At 39.5% G+C, this 23534-nt stretch overlaps 1 protein-coding gene across 5 annotated transcripts; it reads left to right on the top strand.

The window, feature by feature from the left end:
• The first annotated feature begins 475 nt into the window (after positions 1–475).
• LOC121351984 (carbonic anhydrase 13-like) lies at positions 476–22616 on the top strand. Of its 5 annotated transcripts, none has more exons than XM_041464483.1 (7): positions 476–612; positions 7493–7690; positions 11436–11554; positions 14836–14931; positions 16061–16123; positions 17069–17224; positions 19375–21420. In XM_041464483.1, exons 1-7 carry the CDS (start codon positions 582–584, stop codon positions 19486–19488), a joined length of 777 nt encoding a protein of 258 aa, XP_041320417.1. In that variant the 5' UTR covers positions 476–581; the 3' UTR covers positions 19489–21420. The 5 variants fall into 5 exon arrangements, with proteins under 5 accessions (XP_041320417.1, XP_041320416.1, XP_041320418.1 ...); XM_041464482.1 differs by having other exon boundaries at positions 581–711; positions 19375–22616; XM_041464484.1 differs by lacking the exon at positions 476–612 and adding an exon at positions 9211–9275 and having other exon boundaries at positions 7554–8802.
• Positions 22617–23534: the final 918 nt, after the last annotated feature.

The following is a 23534-nucleotide window of genomic DNA, read 5'->3' as shown; positions in this document are numbered from 1 at the left end:
GGCAGCCCCCGGCACACGCGGAGCTTGGATAAATTCCCAGTTGGTGGTGGGACACCCTTCTGCCTCACGGCCCCGCTTGGGAAAACGTGAAATCTTCCTGCGGCTTATTCCAGAGGGAATTGGGTTTACACCCCTGGGAGAAAAACGGGACGGGATGCAGCGGTGCGGACTTGGCTTTACTTTCGGGAGTGGCGGGTGACCCCAGGAATGGGCACTGCCGCACGACTCGTGCTCTGGCGGGACGGGGGCTGGTGGAGCCACCTTCCCTCTGTTGGAGCGGGCTCTTTAGGGATGGGACTGCGTCCCCCGGGCCACCCCGACGGTGCAGGGGGGAGGCTGGGGAGAGCCTGGGTGACGAAGGGCTTGGGGCGACAACAGGCACGGACGGGCCAGGAGGCCGGAGCGCTGCAGGTCTCCTTATCAGCGCCCGAGGATCGGGGCGTCGCCGCCCGTCGCCTTCAAATCGGGCGCAGCCGCCTCTCCCGCCCCAGCCCGTCCTATCCCATCCCAGCCCGTCCTGTCCTGTCCTGTCCCGTCCCGTCCCGTCCCGTGCCGTCCCGTGCCGGCAGGAGAGCAGAGCCATGCTGCACTGGGGATACGACGAGCACAACGGTAGGGAACAGCGGCCGGGGCCGTCGGGGCGGCCAGCGGGGTCCCGCGGGCACTTCCCGCCGCTGGGCTCGGCAGCTGCCGCGCCCTCAGGAGGGCTGGGTGAGCTGAAATGCTTTGCAGCGTGAGAGCGGGCCGATTTTTGTCTCGGCATTCTGCAAGGCAGGCGGCTGAGAGGTGTCCGTGCCTGCGGCATCGCCTGCAGAGCCTGGCCGGGCTTGGCTCCGGGTCGGGTCTGCCGCGTTCCCGCTGGGATTTCGTTCGCTCCTTTAGCTGAACAGTTGCGTGCATAGATCGAGTACGTGGCTGACAGCTGCACCGATCGGAACTGCTGTACCAGCAGTGCTTCTCTGATTCCAGCTCTGTTCTGCTTCTACACAGTGGGAAATCCTAATTACTTGACTGGGTTATTTAAATGTATAACTATGCACCTAAGAGGAGATGCTTTTGGATTTTAGTTGTTCAGTGGTTTCCTTCATCTTGTCAGTCTTTGAAGTCCCAAGATGGGCTGATCAGCAGGCTTAAAGACTTGGCTCTGTTTTGCATCTTCAGTCATGCAAACGCTGCTCCAGTGTGCAGACGGTCTCACAAGTCATGCAAGTAGAAATAAAAGTGTTTTTGTAAATTGTAGGCTCAACTCTGATGGAATATCTTATATTGTCTGTACACAAAGCAACGAAATGCTGTGACAGTAAAAGGAGACAGCTATATATTTGCATATACTAATGCCTATAAGAATATGCTTTGTGTATATTATTACTTAGACTTTGGAATACTGTTTGTGCAAGTACTACCTTTCCTTCCTGGCCCTCTTGTTCCATCTTTTCTGGATGGATGTACTTTTCCTGAAAAACTGGGTGGTGGTGGATCACAGGGATGTTGCAATGATTGGGTGTGTTATCTGCTGTTGTGCAGTCTACCCTACCCCTCCCCTGAAGACGTAAATGAGTCTTGTTTTTCAAATTTTTTTCTCCATATGTTTCTATGCTTTGAGCTTCACCTGCACTGCCCAGATAAGAAGCCCACTTTCTCTTCCTTATCCTATCTCTTCTTGTTTGCTCTTCTCAACCTATAGAGAGGGGAGGCCACCAGAATGTCTACTGGGGTGGCCCTGGACCTCGCTGGAGGCCCTGTCTCTCCTATAAAACTCTATTTACTGCCTGCCTGGCAACATATTTGAGGTGGAGTCTGTCTTTCACTTCTTTCTTGGAGCCCCACAGCAGCTGTGGGATGGATAGTTCCTCATCAGTCCATCCCCTTCACCACACCTTTCACAGGAGGTGAGAGGAGGGAGGCATGGGTATCGAACACTTCAGTGCTCTTCCCTAGCATCAGTTTTATTTCTCATCTTTTTCTCTTATACTGCATTTATTTTACTGATTCTGCTTGTTATTATTGTTTGATTGAGTAGCAGGTGAAGGAAATTGCTCTGATTCTTGAACAATTTTGTTTGCCTTCATGGCCCTGAAAATAGTTTCTCTGAAACTAAGATTACCTTTTGCAATTCAGACAGAAATAAATGGAATTAATGAAATGTGGTGCAGGTATATAGTATGGTTGACTGCCTAAAGAGTTGAAAAGACATCTGTGTTCACTCTGAGTTCTGCAATTGCTACTTGTAATAGTCACAACATAAATCATTATGTGCATAAAGTAAACTGGCCAATATTAAAACATAAATATCTGCATATGTGGAATTTCTGTATTTAAGGACATGGGCTAACTGTTAGGTAAAGAATTAAAAGATTTGGGGATTGACCCTGACTGGACACAAGGTGCCCACCAAAGCCACTGTATCACTCCCCTCCTCAGCTGAACAGGGGAGAAAAAATAGACTGAAAGGCTCAGGGGTTAAGATGAGGACAGAGGGAGATCACTCTCCAGTTGTTTTCCTAGGCAAAACAGACTTGGCTTGAGGAAATTAGTTTTATTTGTTGCTTACCAAATCAGAGTAAGGTAATGAGAAAATAAAATCTTTAAAACACCTTCCCTCCAACTCTCCCTTTACCTCAGGCCCAACTTCACTCCTGATTTTCTCTATGTTCTCTCCTGCACCAGCTGTGGTCAGTTCATCACATGTGGACTGTGCCTCTCCCTTCTCTTCAGTGGCAGGACAACTCACACTCTGCCCCTGCTCCAGCATGAGGTCCCTCCCATGGAAACAGCCTTCCATGAATTTCTCCAGTGTGAGGGCTTCCCACAGGTTGTAGTTTTTCACAAACTGCTCCAGCGTGGATTCTCCAGGGGGCCCGAAGTCCTGCCAACAAACCTGCTCCAGCTTGGGCTTCCTATGGCGTCCTGCCAGGAGCCTGTTCCAGTGTAGGCTGTCCTTGAGGTCATAACTTCCTTCAAGACACATCCACCTTCTCCAGTTGGGACCCTCCATGGGCTGCAGGTGGATCTCTGCTTCACTGTGGACCTCCATACAGGGCACAGCTGCCTCACCATGGTCTTCACTGTGGTGCAGGGAATCTCTGCTCAGGCTCTGGGACCATGTCCTCCCCTTCCTCTTGGTGTCTGCAGAGATGTTTCTTTCCCATAGTCTCACTCCTCTCTTTTGGTTGCTGTTGCACAGTAAATTTTCCCCCTTCTTAAATCTGTTACCCAGAGGTGCTAGCACTGTCCCTGATGGGCCCAGCCTTGTCCAGCAGTGGGTCCATCCTGGAGCCAGCTGGCACTGGCTCTATTGGACATGGGGAAAGCTTCAGCAGCTTCTCACAGAAGCCACACCTGCAGCCTCCCAGCTACCAGTGTCACACACACCTGATGCAGAAGTTCTCGGTTACTTTGGTGCACCTATTTCTGAAATGCATGAAGACATTATTTTATTTTTGTGAAAACCTTGGCCTTTGCTTTCTTGCCACTTTTCTTACCTCACAGTTCTGGTGTTGCTTATCTGTAGAGGCATAATACTGAAATCTTGAAGACTGGCTTCAGTGTGGCATCATGCATGCTTTTCACTGTTGCTCAAGGTTCCTGTCAGGATGGGAATGTTCTTGCTCCTTGAGTCCTTTTTCTTTTACAGGGAATTGCTTTCATTAAAAGGCAAATCAAAGAATGAGTAAGGTTGGAAGGGACCACAGTGGGAAATCAATTTACTTCAGTTTACTATTTGTTTAATTAAATATATGGGAATTATTCAAATTTTTTTTTTTTTTGTTACAGCAAAAAACTCTCTTTATCTAGTTACTACAGTAATGCTGAGGCATTTTGTAAATAAAGGGGATATTAATTCATAGAATCATTTAGATTGCAAAAGACCTTTAAGATACTTTAGTTGAGCCCTAGCTCCTTATACATTGTTTCTTTCTGAGAATAATTACATTATTTCAATATCTTTTTTTAAAAGTGCTTAATTTTACCCATAATAAATTTTAATTGCTTTTGTTTGAGCTCATCTTACTGTAACCTAATATGCAATCAAATTACTTGCAAACCTAAATTTATAAATTTAAGCACTCTGTGATTGACAAACTGGGCAATGGATTATCTTTAGAAATAAATGAGGATGTGATCCTGTCAAGGTCAGACCATACTAAAATAATGAACTTTCTATACATAATAACAGACTGTGAAAAAAACACAAACCCAAACGCCTTTTTCACCTGTACGTGCTCCATTTATGCACATATAGAAGCTCACTGGAATTCAACAGTATCCTCTAGTGTCTTCACTGGGCTTGTCTCAAGTTGTTCTGTTGATGAAACTTGTAATCTTTAGCTTCAGCTGGATCAAAATGCAACACTGTGAGGTGCTATAGTGAGTTCTCTTTCCTGCCAAATTCCTAACTGCCTTCACTGTGAGACCTGTTTCATGAACTGGCTGTGTGCAATGCTGGTGAGTGGTACGTGCAGCGATTGTCTGACCTAAAAGTGTCAGACAATTCATTGCCTGTGGTAATGCTATGTCCAAAATAAAGGCAAGAAATCTTCAGAGCAGATGGTTCAGTTTTTTGTCATAAATCTCAGTCACAATAGCTTTGATTGTTAAGAGCTACTAGAAAATTGCCTCTAGCAACAGAACGTTTTCCCAACAGCAGAAGAGGCTTTCATAAGTTCAAAAATGGCTATATTAATCACTTTCATTCAGTAAAGGAAGAAAATGAAAGGAGGTGAATTAATGAGTTATAGTCCCTAGGTGTGTCTGAAAGTGCATATTTACAAAACTGAAGTGTACATTATTTTAATATGGAGGCATCTAATTCGGAAGAAATTTTCAATTTCTTCTGGGGACACAGCTGGCTTAAATCTGATTCTATGACTTGCATTTGAGTATCTCTTTCAACAGTAATGACTTTTTTTTACAACAGTCATACACAAAGTTTGCATTGGGCTGTGGTCTGTAGAAATGAATTGAGTCACAGTTTTCCTGGAGTGACAAAAGCATGATAATTGTACTAGATTGCTGGTAGATTGCCTAGTAAGGAATACCTGTTGATATAACCTAGTGGTATAAAATGAGTTGAAGATTCTTGATACTTTCCTGTATATTTTGAAAGGTCAGATGTCTGGTAGTTTGGTTAGTGGTAGATGTTTAATCACCATAGCAAACCAGTATTTTGGTCATCTGAGCCAAGAACAAGTGCCAAGCCAGCAATAATGTCATTTTAGAACTGAATATTACTGTTAAATAATTAGGTAGTGACAGAATCACAGCCTTGGATCCTCTTTTTGGCAACTTTGTATTATTTTTTAATGCAAGTCATCCATATTATTTAGTTCAGATAACTATAGATATTTCTGGGACAGAGCAATAGGAGACCAAGTAGTTAAGCACATAAATATATTTTTGGCTTTTCTCAGTTAAGGAGTGTTAGAATTATTAAAATTAAGTAGCAATAAACTTTTTCTAGGAGTTCCAAACCACGGTAGTGAGGTATAAATTATGGAGTGGGGCTTCTTACAAATAAAATTTTGTGTTGCATCCCTAACTATAGGGTATTAGGATCTAAACACAATTAAAATTATATTCTAAACTGTATGTAGTTAGAATATTGAATAGCTTTGATTACCATTCATGAGAGGAATTACGTTCAAACAATTTTATGTTTCAAACCAATAGGATTTTTATCTTCTGCCTTAGAATCTATTTCTTTACTGAGTTTAGTTAATGAAGTAACTAACAAAAGTACTTTTTTAAAAATTAAGACTGAGGGCTTTCATCTTTGTTCTGAGGCTTAAGTCTTAGGCTATTCTTTACAAGTTTTTCCCACTTCTGTTTTTCAGTGCTGCTCACAGAAGAATCATTCTCTGCCCAGGTGCTGTGCAAGCTGCAGCCCCCTGCACTGTGGGCCCTTCCTCCCTGATTTACTGCTGGGGTGCATGGGTGCTTTTAGCACCTGTGAGTTTCTGAGCTGTGTTCACTTCTATTGAAGTAGAGGAAAGAAAAATATCTAACAGCTTTTGATGTCAGGCTATTAACCACTGCATCATACGTTTTCACCCTTTTTTGTCATAATTTTTATTTAAGCGCTAAGCCATCCAGAAAGACCCAAACCCAGTTTTTGCACTGAGGTCAGTTATCTTCAGTGTAAGGAGTTAGTTATGAGGATTTCCAGTGGTGCAGATTTTATTTGACCAGGTTTTGATGCTCATATTAAGTATTTCTTATATCCAGTCTCTCAATTGATTTATTATGCTTTTTACCCATTAGAAGCCTGGAGGAGAAACAAGTTCAGTGTTCTTCTTAATACTGAAAGATCGTTTGCCCTGAAGACTTTCACCTTTCTCTTTTTCCTTTCTTCTTTCCCCTTGCTCTCTCCTCCTTTCCATACTAAGGAATGTTTTCTGTCTTTGTAGAATATATTCCCCAGGCAACTTACTGTTCATATTTTTCTTTACCCTCTTATTCAAATATGGTTAAACAATGGCACATATACTCTTATTATGAATTATTGGGAACTCTCTGATGTTTAGTAGGTAACAACAGATAACTCACACATCAGTGAAGCTTTTCTTACTGTTTTAGGATGTTACTTGCTATTTTCTCATATCCATATTATTGATTTATTAGTTTTTCAGGTGACATTTGGCTTAGCTTGCTTGGACAGAGGAAGGTGGAGATGACTAGTATTGATTAACAGCTTCTTTAGTCCTATAATTTATACCTAAGCTGGGTCAATGGCACTGCATCTGTGTCTGGCTCATCAGCTGAAGGCAGTGGAAATACAAACCTCACACAGGCACCACTGTCCTGAGTGTTCCTGTTCTTTGATTTTGTCAGTGCTACACTAGCATGTGTATGTGTGTACCTGTGTGCATGGACACTTCATGATTAACGGGTGACAGTCTCTCTTCCTTGTGACAGCTGGTGTGCACAGTTGGTGGCTGGGAGGAGGTGATCAGAGGTGCAGCAGTGTTTAGGTTCCAGGCACTGCCATCAGGCTCCAGGAACCACTCAGCATTTTCTGACATCACCAGTCACCTTTTTTGACATCTCCCCATCTCATTCACAGTGATCAGTGGAAGATGTGTTCTCAGGTCTTTTGCAGCAAATGAATAAGGCATAAAAAGTTCTTAATACAGGGATTTGCATAGAAAAGAGGTAATCCTTAAAGACACAATGAGACATGATATTAGGCAAAAATGGCATGTCAGAAATTTATTGGGACATAGTGCCTGTTGGATACAGGATGCCTGATTTGAATGATCATTTGTTTTATGTGTCTTGTGCATAGCTTAGTCTTACTGGGTACATGAAGGGGTCCAGAGAACTGTTATTGCAATATTTTGCAGCAAAAGTAGCTGAATGTTTTGATCTGTGTTTTCCTGATGCATCTTTTTTGAACTTAAAAGATGCAGATAAGGAAAATTCAAGTAGAGTTTTCTTTCATAAGAATGAGGGTGCTGTCAGCAATTTAGACTTCTCCTCCAATGCGTTGCAGGGCCTGCCCACTGGAAGGAGGTTTTTCCTGTCGCTAATGGAGACCGTCAGTCACCCATCGACATCAAAACTGAGGAAACCAAGTATGATCCCTCCCTTCGTCCTCTAAATCCCAGTTATGATCCAGCTTCTGCTAAAATCATCCTTAACAACGGGCACTCCACCAGTGTGGAGTTTGATGACACCGTCAACAAATCAGGTTTGTTCCTTTAGTCTTGCACTGTAACTTCCTCCACCAATTCCTAAATAGAATGCCTACAGCCTGGGCACATCTCACTGCTGGATATGAACTCCTTATTAACAGTAAGGCTTTGCTCCTCTGGATGAGAGATTCCTTTTTCCCTGTCTTTCAGCATGATGCAGTGTGGGAACATATTTGGACACAAGTTCGAGGTTGTGTTTCTCAGCAAGTGTTGGGATTCCCTACTTACAGGAGTGGTTTGATCCACCCCCACCAGCTGGATAGTGCCAACCCTCTGTTTGAACAGTGTTGTTTACAATTTTTCAAATGCTGCTCTCTCTCTCTCACTGCAGATGAATCCTTTGTGTCTCATTACAGGTTCATTCCAACCGATTCGCTCAAAGCTCTTAACTGAATTTAGCTTCAGGTTTGGTTATATATTTTTCCCCTATACTCGGACTTCTTATGACAAGTAAGAGCCGATACAGAGCAAGTGAAATAGATCCCAAGTAAACCCTTATCTTCTCTGAAAAGTATTATTGCCCAAGTCTTTTCCAGGGGTGTATAGCTTCCTTTTTTGCAAATAATAATTCTTATTTAGAAGTTCTGTGGTGTATCATAGTCTTTGTAATGTTACTGCCTTCATCTTTGAAACCTTCTCTTGGATTTTGGGCAAGTCAGCACGACTCTTCTTCAAGCTGTAAGAGTGCAGAATCTTCAAGCAATAAAATAATTTTGTGGCTGTGTGAGGCTTAGCTGAGGATTCAAGACCATATGATGCTTTCACAAGCATCAAAGCCAGAGAGAGACTAATTTTTGATGACCCCTTAGTCCTGAGGACTTATTAGCTCATAGTGGCAAGAGGGAGAGACATAGATGGAGACATCGTCATGTTTTTGTTTCCTGAACAGTCTTAGTTTTAAACTTTCTATCAACATTGGATGTTGCCTGAAAGCCACCAGCTGACCATCAGTGATCAGTCTGACCTTATGTCAGATGCCGTGGAACTTCCCAGAATTAATCTCTGCTTCGAGCCTAGTAGATGCTGGTGAACTAAAGCACATCTCTTAGAAAAATATACAATCTTGATTTCAAATTTTCCAGCGATGCTGAACCTACCACAGCCTTTGGTAAGTTGTTCTAATTGTTAATTACCCTCACAGTTTAAAAGAAAAAAGTTAATGAATGTGAATACACCAAGAACTTCTTCCACTCTCTTTACTCCTTTCTTGAAGTGACAGGGCCTGAGCAGTGTTTCTCTAGGCTTCCCCTGGTACCAAAGCAATGGTAATGCAATCCTCCTCTTACTGCTTTCCCCAGGCCATATCTCCAAGGATATAGTTCATATAATGGCAAAGCACTGAGAGATGTTGATCAGATAATTAACAGATGGAATACCCAGTCTCCTTCAGTAGACGCCATGTCATCTATGCATGGACCAGATTCTTCAGTTCACAAACATGAATAGAGTAATTCACTATTTTCCCTAATATTTGTCACTGACAAACTTTATCAGTACTGTTTTTGTTTTCTTTCAGGTCATTGCTCAAAAAATACTGAATTTTCTAGGGCCCAAATTTGGCTTCTGGGGCACCTCTGTGAAGTAAGAACTCCTGCAATGTGTTGGTTTCATGAAAAAAATCAAATTAATTTTTACTAAATACCATGCTAATACCATACCATTCTAACGCATTATTAACTGACTCCCATATGAACTATTTCCTCACTTTGGTCAACACTGGAACTGGGCTGTCAAGTCTGTAACTGTTTGTGTAAGTCTGTTTATGCTCTTTGGTACCATATTAGCTCCATTCTTTGAAATTGCTCTACTGATCTTCTTCCAATATTTTTCAAAATTCAAGATACTGATATTTGCCTTAAAAACTTCTGACTACCCTCTTCCTTAATTACTGTTGGAATGAAATGGTTTTGCCATCACTGTGTGATGTGGCACAAATACATCAACAGGCCACTTTCCACATTTTTCAGCATAAGTATTTCATGTTGGTGCATTTCTACATAATAGTTTTTCCTCAGCCAGTTAGAACACTGATCTTTACACTTTTCTAGGATCATTTGCATCGAAGTTTACAGTCCTTAAAAGAAAGAATTTAAAAGAGCCACTGACCCCCATCTCCTCTATTTGCTAATTTTATAGGCGGTGTAAATGCATGTTTTTTGAGTTGAAGCTTTAAGGAAGTTAAATATTTTTCCCCAGAATAAACAGTCTCAGTTATTTTTCATTATCCAAGCTACTTGTGTTAGCAAATAGGCAACATAAAAATTCTTCTTTCATCTTTATTTGGTGTATTTTGTTCCTAAGAAAGTGTAGGTTTTGCACTGAACCTAGAAGAGTGAAAAAATTGCTATTGTCCTCCCTACTGCTCTTAATTTAAAAAACATCTGGCTAAATCTCCCCTCATTTCCCCTTAAAATTTCTGTAATGAGCCAGTAAACTATTCCAGACTGATTCCAAAACACTCAGAGAACATACAGAGCTGGGAGAGTGGAGTGATTTGTTTAGCTGTGAATAAGGAATCTCTCTGAGTGTAATTCACATTCCAGGCTCTGTAAAGAGATATTTTGATTCTAAGTCTGACAAGAAAATTATGAGTGCTTGCAAAAGAAAAATAATGAAAAGCCCACCCATATGCATGTTAGTTTGAATAGAATTAGAGCAGAATAGAAATAGAAAGAACAGTATAGAGTAGAAAAGAATAGAGTAGCCTCTTTCAGTTGGAAGGGACCTGCAGTAATCATCTTGTCCAACTGCCTGAGCAGTTCAGGGCTAACCAAAAGTTAAAGGATGTTGTTAAAGGGCATTGTCCAAATGCCTCTTAAACTCTGATAAGCCTGGGGCTTTGACAGCCTTTTTAAGAAGCTTGTTCCAATGTTTGACCACCATCATGTTAAAGAAATGCTTCCTAGCATCCAGTTTAAATCTTCCCTGGAACAGCTTTGAGCCTTACCCACGAGTCCTGTCACTGGATACTTGAGACAAGAGACCTGCATCTCCCTCTCTGCTTTGCCTCCGCAGAAGTAGAGAGCAGTGAGGACACCCCTCAGCCTCCTTTTCTCCAAACTAGAAAAGCCCGAAGTACATAGCTGCTCCTCATAGGACGTGCTTTCCAACCCTGGCTAATTGTCAGTAATATTGAGTTGTACAATGCACAAGTAACATTGGCTTAATTTTATTTATGTTAATATAAGCTCCTTTTCCTCAGACTTCAATCTGATATAACTGGATCTAGTTGCAAATGAAGGAAAGAGCCCTGAAAATTTAAGCTCCTCCTATTTTCCACCAAATTTCAAAGATGAAAAAAATTCTGCTGACATTACATTTTTATGATCATGCTCCTTATTCATAAAACCTGTATTTTGAGCTTAATTTCTTAGTGATTCTTTTGACTATAATCAAGAGAGGAAACTCTTGAGTGTTGAAAAATAGAAGTATTTTCCCATTCTCTGAGAAATATCCAACCTTGACAATAACAGCATAAAAATAATAAACAGCATAAAAAAAAATAAACCCCCTTTAGTGGGTCATAACCCACTAATCTGCCCATAAATGCAAATTTCATAGTCATATCCTCGACAGGTTAGGGTTTCTGTAGTACTTCCAAGAAATGGAAAGCCGTCTGAGACAACTTGTGAGCAGGAGCAGAGGAGTATCGGAAGACTGAAGTCTGGTGTGAGGTTAGAAGATGGTTGATAGAGACTCCCGTTCTCTCAGTGAAGCCTTTTCCTCTGCTTGGGTTTCCAGTGCTGACGGGGGGGCCACTCAGCGGGACCTACAGGCTGCGCCAGATTCACTTCCACTGGGGATCCAATGATGAAGCTGGCTCTGAGCACACGGTGGATGGGATGAAGTATGCAGCAGAGGTAAGGCTTTTCATGGAGTCATCTGTACCTCTAAGCTTGTGACTAGTTTTCCATTGCAAGAATAATGCTGCCCTTCCTCTTCCTGCTTTTCATCTTCCCCTTATTTTATTGAAAGGCAAGTGGTCTTCCTGAAGTGTTGCATGTTGGGTCCTTTCTCAAAGGAGAACCTCTTTGAAAGCTTTGCAGAGGATTAAAAAAGGAGTACAGAAGACAAGAGCTTGATAAGAGCAAGACATAGTGTTCAAGAGTTATTTTAAACTTTCATTGTTTCTTCCTTGGAGAACATTTTCAAAGTCATCTTCAATGGCAAACCACAGAATTGTTGGATTTAGGGCCTATGTAGTGTAAAGTTTGTGCAAGACTTAGGAACGTTGCATTTTGTGATGCACTTAGCAATGTGGTGGTTATGACTTTGAGAACCATGGTTTAATATCTGTGGGGTGGCTGCTGTCTGTGGGGTACTGTGCTTCAGTGGAGGTGGTGTGCCAAAGGGAGAAGTCCACCATCTGCTCTGGCACAGAGCATTCACTCCTGCTCTGTCTCCTTTGGTGTATTTGAATAATCTGCAGGAAGAAGTTCTCAGTATGAGATTCCTCTTTGCAAATAGAAGTAACATGGAATATTTTCAGGAGATTGAGATCTTTAAAAACACATGATTCAGACAGTGTCAGACTTTTCTGGGGTTAAAAGAAGTAAAAAGTGTAAAAATAAATGGACAAATAAAAAGCATAATACTACAGAAGAAAAAGATGTAATGTATGCACTGTGGTGTGATCAGATTTTACTGGAAATGCTATAAGAGATACTGATGAGGAAAAAAGATTGGTTTTCTAACTCTAATGGGGGAAAGTGACATTTGCAGTGTTTAAAGGCTTATGTTTTCCACAGGAACCAGGTGAGATGGAATATAAAGAATTAATAGAGGTGCTTTAAAACCATTAAGTACCAAACCCAAATTTCTAGCTGAGAAAATATGTTTCCCATCTAAGAAACCAAATGGAAGGAGAAAATATCTCTGAATTTCTAGCCAGTCTAAAAGCCTTTCTGTTACCTGTTGGTTGGGTAACTCTCCACAAGAAGCTCTCTAGATGTCACTTTGGCTTTGGGATAAGAAACTCAGAATTAAAACCAAGGCTTCTGAAAATTGTTCACACAAAAGAAAATGCCTCAGAAGGAGACATGAAAATGTTTTCAGTGCTCACCTTTGTAAGGAAGATGTGCAAGTTTTGAAGAAAAAGCATCAGCTGAATTGAAGAAAGAATTAACGTACAGGTAAAGAAGACTGCAAGGTTTGGCCCTTAAGCCCTCCAGGAAGCAGAAGGAATCCATGGCTGCATTCTCTGTGACAACATACGGCCTGATCAAGGTCTCTTCACAAGCTGCAGTGACACCGCGGTGGTAAGACAGGATATATTCCTTAGAGAAGTCACAAGCCATTGAGAACGGGTCTGTACCCAAAAGTGTTTCACACTCTGTTTGGGGGCTCTGGTTTTTGGAGGGTTACCTTCTGGGGGATTTTTGGCAAAGCTGTGGGGGAGTGGGAGTGGACTTTTAGTAGCTGTGGGAATTTTCCTTTTTGTTCTTTGTTGGGTTGTTTTTGATGGTGGTTTTTTTTTTCCCCAAATCCACAATAAAGGTAATTTTTGACTGCGAGTATCTGTTTCCTTTTTGTGTATGTAAAAATGTAATTGTTTAAAAGTTCTTCAATATAGGTTATGTGAATTTGTAATAGAGAGCAGTGCAGACACTATGAACCCCAGGATATTAATGCACTTGAGAAAGGTTTAGTGGACTATGTTCTCCTGGTTTAGTGCATAATATTCTTAGCAACTTTCCTTCAAGGATTTCTAAAGCTGTGAGACAGCATGCATGTCATTGTGGTTGTACATGTATTAATATTGACGACACTGGGATTCCTTACTTGCTGCAAGTAATGTTTCAGCACTTTAGAGCCCAAATGCTTAAAATATTGATGTCAAGTAAGACCAAGTAAGAGTTCCATTTTTACATATGGAAAATTGAAAATTATAGAGGTTAAGGAAGGATTGATATTTAGAATAAAAATCTTCATACTTCTAGAACACTATTTCAGCCATGCAGCTATGTTGCTTCACGTAGAAATCCTTTAAAGCAGTTTCAGCTTTCCTAAATTGTTCTTACTTTACTTGTCCGATAGGTGCTGTATTCCAAAAGGAGGCCTTTTTTTTCATGGGTTCATCCCAGTTTAAGTCACTCAACGAGTTGTTTTTCAGCATTCTTGGAGTTCAAAATCTGAAAAGATGGTCACCAGTTTTAGAAAAGCCAATCTCACGTCCTGCTTCTGAGCATCTTTATCTAAAAATTATGTGTAATAAGATTTACTAATCCATTGAGGATTTGTGAAAGTAATTAATGTTTGTGAAGTAGTTAGAGTTAAGTGCTGTGTGAGTGTGCTCTCTCCAGTCTGGCAGTCAGACCATTGCTCAAGGCTGGAACAACCTGGAACTTCTTGGAAACCAGGAGCTCCCCTCATGAAGTGTGGTCAGGAATTAGGAAACCTAATTTAACAGGAGGTACTTAAGTGGCATGGAAATAGACATCACAGGCTTTTCCTCTTCCCTCCTGGCTGGGTAGCGTCTTTAAGCTTCTTAAGCAAATATGACAGGACGCTTCCAGAATAATGCATGTTGGAAATGCAGATACTCAAACCTGAAATAATCAAGCTGCTCGTAAGGGTGTCACTACTGGTAGTCATAGAAAATAACATTTGAAAAGAGTCAAAAATGAAATGGTGATGTTCCCTTAAGCTAAACAAGGGAAAAGGGGTCAGTGCAAGTTTAATGTGTATTTGCCTGTTTTCTGCTATTTATGTGGATGATTAATGTTGTTGAAAGCTTGATTAAAGAAAAAGAGGAGTAAAATACAAATGACATCCTTATGAATTCAAATCACTTTTCAAAATCAGCTGTACTAATGGATTTTAAACCTCTAGTTATATAACCGTTGGCTTTTTTGTCTTAACTTCGCAGTTCAAAATCTGGAGACCCAACAGCAATTTGACAGGCACTGTTTGTATGCCGATTGCTGTTAAATTTTTAATAATCTTAGCCACTGGAAATGCTTTTGCCATTTGTGTCAACTACATATTTACTGATTTCATGAAATATCTGCATTTAAAACACTGAGTGATTCTGCATACAAAAGAGTGAAATAGAGTGTCAAACCCAGTAGAGTTATAATATTTATTTGCCATTACTTGAGTTCAGTGAGAGTTGATGCTGTCTGTGTCTCTTGCTTTTCAGCTTCATGTGGTCCATTGGAATGCAGAGAAGTATTCCAGTTTTGTTGAGGCAGCTTGTCAGTCAGATGGACTAGCAGTCATGGCTGTATTTCTGAAGGTAAGAAGAGAATGCTTCAGCCCTCATAATAAATCTGCATTATAAGCCCAAAGAGATAACGGTGATGGTTTGTGTAAGTATTGCTGAAGACATACTTGTTATCTTATGCTTATTTCCTTCATAGTGTTTAGCTGCCAATATAGAAAGCTGTGCTTCCTTTAAGAATAAAAATATCAGTTCAATAGATTTTTCAAGACAGTCAAACTCTTCAGTTTGCCTAGTCTGCAAGCCCAAACAGCATTAGATGTGGAACTTAATTCAGCTGCCCCCATTTGGATCCCAGTAACTTGTTCTTGACTAGCATGTTCCTTTAATGGGACAGCTTGATTTAAATGGTTGTTTAATGGCTTGTTGCTGAGCTGGTTGTTCCTTCTAGAAAATAATAATAATTAAATAATGCAAAGCCAGAAACTGGAGAATTTCCTAATAATTATTTTATACCTTTTTTGCCTTCTCCACCTGTTCTAAGATTAAATTTGTGCAACAGCTTCACTGAATTCTGTATGAAGAAGCAGATGGGGAATTCTCATAATCTATGGCAAAAGATAGGGCTTTGGTAAATTCTGTGGTTTCTGGTGGCTGACACAGCTTCCTGAGAACAGCTAGTACTGGTACTGGCACAGTCAGAGAACCATTCCATGCAGCAGTTGCAGAGAACTGCTTCAGCAATTCAGTAATTCTGTCTTTTCAATTTGCATTACAATTACTCAAAGGAGGTGTCACTGGATTTCTTAGCACACAAATTCAGTCTGGAATGTTGTCACATAAGAACATTGTTTTCAATGTTATAAGCAGTTTAAATTTCTGATGTTAATCTGTAACTTTTAATATCCCACATATTAAAACATGAGAGATAAATGGTTTCTATTCCCCTGTAGTGAAAAATTACTATTGTAGCTGAAGTAATTACTAGGAGTAGCCAGAATACTATTAGCAAGAGAGAGAATCTTCTTTATGACCAGTATTATTTCTAAGGACTAGCTAGTCACAGGCTTGTACTCACTAAATTCATCAGATCTTTCAGTCACTTCAGTTATATAAAACAGTTTTATCAGCCATTTGCTTTTTTATTAATTTTTGTTGCTTTTCTCTGGAGCTCCAGTGTTTCTTTTTTCTTTGGTGTTAATAGATTGGTGAATGTAACCCTCAACTGAACAAGATTACTGACCGCTTGGACACCATCAGAATCAAGGTGAACAAGTGCTTCTAAAAGAATACTAGCTAATATTGGTGGTTGCTTTTGTTTGGGGGTTTTTTTTTTTTGGGGGGTTTTTTGGTTGGGTTTTTTTTTTTTTTGGTGGGGTTTTTTTTTTTTGGGGGGTTTTTTGGTTGGGTTTTTTTTTTTTTTGGTTTTTGTTTTTTTTGGTAGAGTTTTTTATTTTTTGAAACCTGGCTGCTACTCCCTGCATCTTCATGTTTCCTTATCCCTAGTTATTGATACTTGATTTGAGACAGTTTATGTGCGTTCTGTTTAAGTTGAAAACAAAATAGACAAAAAATAATTTTTACACAGTAAAAGATCAGAGGAAACAGCTAATTCCTCACAGAACCCAGTCTCTGATAAATCTGTTGCTATGAGGATAGTAAAAGGGGAAAAGCATACTTTATGGAAAGTTGTAAAAATGATGAGGGAAAAATTTCCTTATCTGTTTTGCTGAGGTACAGATTGAGAAATAACCTGTTGTTTGTGCGAGAGAAATCAGCCAGACTTTCAACATGCTGTTCAGACAGACATCTGTGGCCTGGTATCCAGTACAAGGAGAAGCAGAAGTAACTCCTGGGAGGAGTGAGTGGGGAGGGAAGCAAGTGGCAGTAACCTGTGGGGTTACTCTGCCCGCCCCACAGAGACCATGTTGAAAGTCTAACATCTTCTGACTTCTCCCCACAACTTCCATCTCATGGTCATCTGTAACTTAACACCTTTCATGGTGTCCTGCTGGCATCAAGGAAAGTCACAGCAAAGCTGTCACTGAGCTAAGACCTTGCCAGAAGGGCAGTGATGAGGACCTCCTGTCACCACCCAAGATGCTGCCAGCCCACTTGATAGTGGAACAAGCACTACCTCCTTTGGCATGATTTGCTTTGGCCTCTTGCTTTTAAATAATGTTGCCCTGGTATTTCTTTTATTCCTTTCCAGGGAAAAAAAGCATTATTCACAAACTTTGATCCCAGCTGTCTGCTTCCCAAGTCCCTGGACTACTGGACTTACTTTGGCTCTCTCACTGTTCCACCTCTTCTTGAGAGTGTCATCTGGATTGTTCTGAGAGAGCCCATAAGTGTTTGTTCTGAGCAGGTATCTTTGGATTTTTCACTGCTATAGAAATGTTGCTTCTGTAAGAATGGAAATTGTAAATGCCACCCAAAATTATGGATTTCTGCAGACCTTGGCACTGCAGACCTTACAAGATTTTCAAAAGTCAAAATTTGTATATTAAATTTATTCTGACTAGTTGCCTTTCTTGCTCTAACAGCTATTTATTATTCATTTTTTTAAAAGAATCTGCATACTTTAACAATTAATAAACAAAAATAATCCATAGGTAACTTAAAAAAGAGTTCTGGTGATGCTTAGAAATTCTGGAATTCCAATTGATTTAATTATTTGCATATCCTGCTCAAACCTCATCTTTGGCATTTTTATCTGGCAGACAAATAGTAAATGTCTTCTTGCATTCTAAATACATAAACTTGATGAATTTACTAGAATTGTGAAAAGGGAATACTACTGTAATAAGTTTGGGTTATGCTAGGTTGTTTTGGAAAAGCTGTGATTCAACATAAAAAGAGTCTATTTACATTTCTTGTTAAAGCTTCATGCTGTATCTTAACCTTGCAACAGTGACACCCAGCGGGTTGATCCTCTTAGGTGTAAAGTATTTCTGAGTAGAGAACACATACTAAGCAGAAATGGCGACTTCAGTCTTTGCTAAAAATGTTAAGACAGTTCTCTGAATGGGTTGTTTGTTAGGAAACCTCAAATTTCTGTTTGCAACTGATTTGAAGTCATTTATTTGCTCAATGTGTGTATTTTTCTCATCTGTATCTCTTCCTCACTCCCCTCAATCTGGCTTTCTAAGGCTCGCTGCAATGTGTTTGGATCTAGGATTGAAAACTTGTATTAAGGTACCAATTTTACAAAGACAAGCCATTTTTCAGGTTAAAAGCTTCTTATTTGGGGAAATCTATAATAAATACATTCTAAAATGTGAAATTCTGTCTATAAATGGGTAAATCTGTAATTAATACATTCTAAAATGTGAAATGCTGTATATAAACAGCCACGTGTAACAGGCTCAGGGAACATGGTGTGGGAAAGTGTAGTGATCCTTTATTAGTAATTTTTCATAAACTTTAGCTATATCTTATGTATTAAAGTAGTATTTTCAAATATAAACACGCATGCAGCTAAAGTGTTTGTTTTCAGTAATGTCCACCATTGTGATTGATCAGTCAGCACTGAGACTGATACTGTTCTACCATTTAATTTTATTTAGTTTCTATTTCTTTAAGGATTTAGAGTTTACTACAGACTTTTTGTTGCACTTTTCAGGTTGAAAGAAATTAAAAATAGCTTTTAAGTTTTTAGAAACTTGCAAGACCCTGTATTACAAGCGTCAGCTTCAGAATGGGGTGAAGCAAGGTAGCACTGACATTTTTTGCTCTTAATGTCATTACAATGCAATGTGCCATTACAATTAAATGCTCTATTATAATGGAATAGTTTTTGAGCTGTCCTGCTTTTGGTAACCTAGGAGGGAAGTAAAGTGGTATATAGTAACTACTGGAAAGATTAGAAATTAAACAAAATTCTATACTTAGGTCAGAAATCAGCCTCATATTTCCCAAGGTTTAGACATGGAACTCTGATGGGGTTTCTGCTGAGATCAGCATATGCTGAGTTATGAATAAGTGCTTGTCCTGGAAGTTATGAATAAGTGCTTCACAAGGGAAGAATTTAGAATCTCTCCTGGTTTGAGTAAGGGCTAGTTGCAGAAGCTTTCTGTAGCACCATACCTGCAATTCCAGGTTAATTGTGAATATACTCTTTGAAGAAGGAAACATACACAGAATGTTTGTATGATAAGAAACATAATCTTATCTTTTGGCAAAAAGCATTTCAGAATCTCCAAACTATGAAATCCAACTAAAAAGATACAAACTCCTCCTGCTTTAGACCAGGTTGTGGAAGACAAAGTGTGAATAAAGGAAACAAGTAATCTTTATGCACAGTTTCATGTATTTTGGAATATTTTCTCAGTAGTCATCCTTTTTCATTTACAAGGATAGAAATGGTGAAATTGCCATTCCCCTCATGACTTCATAAAATACAGTTCTGTTCTTTCAGTTGTAAAAAAGTGACAAGTGTCTTTATTATTTACATGCTTTTTCATGAATATTGACATGAGGGTTTTCTGCTGAACCTTATGTCTTTTTTGGTTACAGCTGGCCAAATTCCGCAGCCTCCTGAGCACTGCTGAGGATGAGGCCGCCTGCTGCTTGCTGAGAAACTTCCGGCCTCCCCAGCCTCTGAGGGGACGAGAAGTCAGAAGGAATTGAAGGAGTAAATCCAGAGTAGGCTCCCTCTGAAACGAAAGGCTGAATTCATTTTAATAGTTAATATACTTTGTGATGTTTTAATTTTTTTTTGTGAGTTGTTTTAACCAATAGGTATTAGTGGTTTTCATGCAGTCATTTCTCACAGGCAAGTATGTCTGGAGTTATCACAGGTTCGTTGTTGTTAACTGCGTTTGAGTGCATTGGAAGCACTGAGCCATCAGCATTGCATACACAGAGGTCACTGCTAATAATAAGGGTCAAATGTGGGGAAATGTGAAGTTGTCCAGATTTTGCTACCAAATTACTGAACAAGATCCTTGGTATTACTGACAGTTTAGGATGTTCTGGGATTAGTCTTTTGGTCTCTAACATAACTTTTAGCTTCTGTATAAACCTCACATTACATTTTTCAAGGAAAAAAATATTTCAAGAATGATGTAATTTCATTGCTGACTTCTGCAATACCATACTTACTTTCCTACAAAAAGCAGTAATGACTAGCAGCATTTAAGTAAAACAGATATTGATACAATTCTGTTATTCTGGCTGCTTCATAGCAGTAATCGTGTACTGATTGATAGATTTTTTTAAAGCAAATAGTAAGGATTTTGTATATTGCAAGATCATGTCAGGTAGATTAGGTATTCCTGAATTCCACAATGACACAAGATGAAATTGTCCTGAAACCTGAAAACTGCAAGGTGGAAGGACACAGAGGGAGCTGTTTGCCTAAATCCAGTTTATTGCACTTGGTGAAGAATAAGGGATTATTACACTATATCCATGTAGCATCAGACTTTTGCCACTTAAAATCAAGAGGCAGGGGTAGCTGTTGTTCCGGACCGTTGCATGCTGCAGTGTGAACCCCATGCTGCTTACCTCTGATCTCGCTGTGGAGCACAGTACTGCCCAGGTACAGAATGTGTCAAGGTGCTGGCTGATGTTCTGCTGTCATAGGTGAACTTCAGTGGTTGCACTTATATTCCAAGACCAAAGAGAATAGTCAGAGAGAGCCAAAGAAATTGGAATCAAGTCAACATCTAATAAAAAGCTCAGTAGCAATATGTTGAAACATCTGTCTTTATGAGTTGACTTGAGCCAGTGTTTCTCTCAGGAGCTTTTTTTATCTCAATACGACTGGGGTTTTTTACAGCAAATATTTTTATTAATGAACATGCCATAGGATATAGCTTAGGATAGAATTAGATTTACTCTCAAACTGTGAGAACTACATAGTGAAATCCAATGAGTGATACCTGAAAGAGGCAGCTAGAGGTTTTACTGGCAGCAACTAACACCAATCTATAGTACTTCTGACAAATTCGTCTTCCATAACTGCACTCCTTGAATTCATTTTTAAATAGGTTTTATAAGCTCTGCCTTTTACCTCAGTAGGTCATTTGATCTTAGATGAACAAATATAAGGGAAATCACAGTCAAGACTGACTTTATATGCTGTTTTAGAACAATAAATTAGACATAGAGATATAGATATTTTATCTTAGTTTAAGATATGTGGAATTCTTTGTTTTCTCCTCCCCAGAATATAGCTATTATATTCTGCAAGGCCTCCCAATGCCTTTTGAATATTTTCTGAAGAAAAGAACACAGACCACTGGAGAAAAAAAAGGCATTTAGCAGCACTAAAAGGAAAAGTGAGAGTGTGTTGAATGTTTTCACTCTCTTTTTTAGACTTAGGATTGGATCTCATTTGTTTCCCTGTTATGTGAGTAGCTACAGAATGTGTAAAAAATGTTTACAAATGGCAGGAAGGATACAAAGGATTTGTTGGTCTCAGAAGAGGAAGGAATAAGGCTACTGCTTCATATTGTAAACAGAAGTTTTACATATTTCTTACATATTGTAAACAGTAGAGTTGACTCAATTCTTTTATATTTATAAGGATTTTATAAAAATAAAATATGGATTTTATGAATGTGTCTTGTATTTTATATTGCAGAGCCTAAAGTTTTACAGAGAAGTCTATACTTTTATAATTAACACCTGCAGCTTTAGGTTTGGAAAAAATTGTCACCCATCATTTGAAGTCTGTCTCTGGGTAGTGTAGTATTAGGTATGTCTTTATGTTCCAAATAAAATATTTTTGGTAGTGGTAAGACATGCAATCAATTCTTCAAGTTTCTGATACTGCATTTTTGAACTTTTTACTATTTTTATAGTTATGCTAATAAGTTTTAGAAGAAGTAATCATTCCAGTGATTCCCCTTTTTTGGAGATGCCATGTTCGTGTTAGATTGGCCTAGCTGGAACAGCTGAAAAAGACTAGGAATACTGAGTTACCTGAAATCCTTTGGGACCAGCTTCTCAGGTTATCCACTCCCTACAACTGTCAAGTGAGAATTTGGATACAGTCTCAGCTCTGAGCACTTGGTTGCACCTCAGTCACTAATTTCCTGTGTGCCCAAGCTACACTGAACCTCAAACAGACTATTCAGTGTTGCTCCCAGAGAATCTTATCTCAAGTATGAGCTCCATATTGTCCTCCACAGCAACTGAGGCTGAAATTTGTCATCACCCGCCCCCCCAGCCCCCTGCAGCCACATGTCCCTTTGATCAACTCTTAGCTCTCTGACACATTTGGAGCCTTTATATTAAGAAGAATTAAATGCTCAGTGACCAAAAAAATATAGAGTGTATTTGCTGAAAATAGTAGCTGTCAAAAATTGTGGACTGCTGGAAGGTTGATCGCCCATAAACTTATTCTCGGGATTAAATAAACCACAGCAGAGCCCTGGGGTCAGCTCTCTGTTTTTGGCACAGGAGGGAAGCAGTCTGCTCTGCTATGCTTACAGCATTTGCCATCATTCTCATGATGTTTTTAATGTTGCACATGTTTAAAATCAGCTGGGAATTTTCTTTATGTCAAACAAAAAACCTGAGAAGTAGCGCTCTTCCCTTCTGGAGTACAGTGGTCTGAAGATACACCAGACATCTGTTTGATGCCATACACCCATTTGCTATGTACCTATGTTTTCTCTGCTGCTTAGAGATTTGTCTCTCAGTTGCTTCCAGACATGAACTGTGACCTAAAGGAATTCTAAGAATGAATTTGAAGGAAAAAAACCCAAGTCATCAATTAATAAATCTCACAGAAAAAAAAAAAAAAAGTAAAATATGGCATATGAATAAAATAACATAAATGAAATGTATATGTTATACAGTTTCTATAAACTTAATGGAAAGGAAATTCTGGATTTAGATTCTTGTAGCTTTAAATAGGCAAGGGGCAGATTACAAGATAAATCTTCAGATGTTAAAAGCTGCAAATAATTGAGAAACTTGGAGCACCTTCATGTTGTAAGCTCAGCATAAAGGTATGAATACCAAAGGAGTCTTGCTCAAGAAATGTGGCTTCTTTCTTTTACTGTCTATTAATTAGTCTAAAAAAAGCATGGTGACAATTTCCCCTATCACTCTGCTACTAGATGGACTGCAACTGACTTCTGACCTAGGTGTTACATTTTTTTGTTCTCCCACACAATCTGATCTTGCTTTCTAGTTGTAGGTGTGAAATACAGAGATTTGGTCTGTGATTTAATCTCTTAGATACTGTTATTTCTGTATCTCTTATTTATGAAGTACTTCACTCAGTGACAGGGGACATTCTTTGTGTGTCTGCTGTTTTTGTGAGACAGGAGATAATACTGAAATGCTGAAACAAAAACGTGCCTAAATTCATGGGTTTTTTTCCTATTTCTGTCAACCTCTCCATCATTTATGCCAAACACAAGTTTTTACTGTGGTGAAATATTTGCATGTGTAATCTATGTCTCTTCTCCTGTGCAGCAGAATTTGACAACAGGGAGTGTCTCTGACAGGAGAATACTGGATTGTCATGTGAAAACAAAGATTCTTGGCCTCTGATTAACAGAGATGATGTGCTGCACTGTCAATTTCTGTGTCTGTTTCTATTTTATCAAATTTCACCCACATACTTGGGTAGACAAATTTGAATAATTTGTAGATATTACTGACAATTTCATTTATCAGATTAAAATCATATAGGTTACATGCAATAGGTAGAA

This window comes from Pyrgilauda ruficollis, unplaced genomic scaffold, assembly GCF_017590135.1.
Source record: "Pyrgilauda ruficollis isolate IOZ18807 unplaced genomic scaffold, ASM1759013v1 scaffold18, whole genome shotgun sequence".
Taxonomy (NCBI): domain Eukaryota; kingdom Metazoa; phylum Chordata; class Aves; order Passeriformes; family Passeridae; genus Pyrgilauda; species Pyrgilauda ruficollis.
The sequence above is the reverse complement of the archived record's forward strand: the minus strand, read 5'-3'. Positions and strand labels throughout refer to the sequence as shown.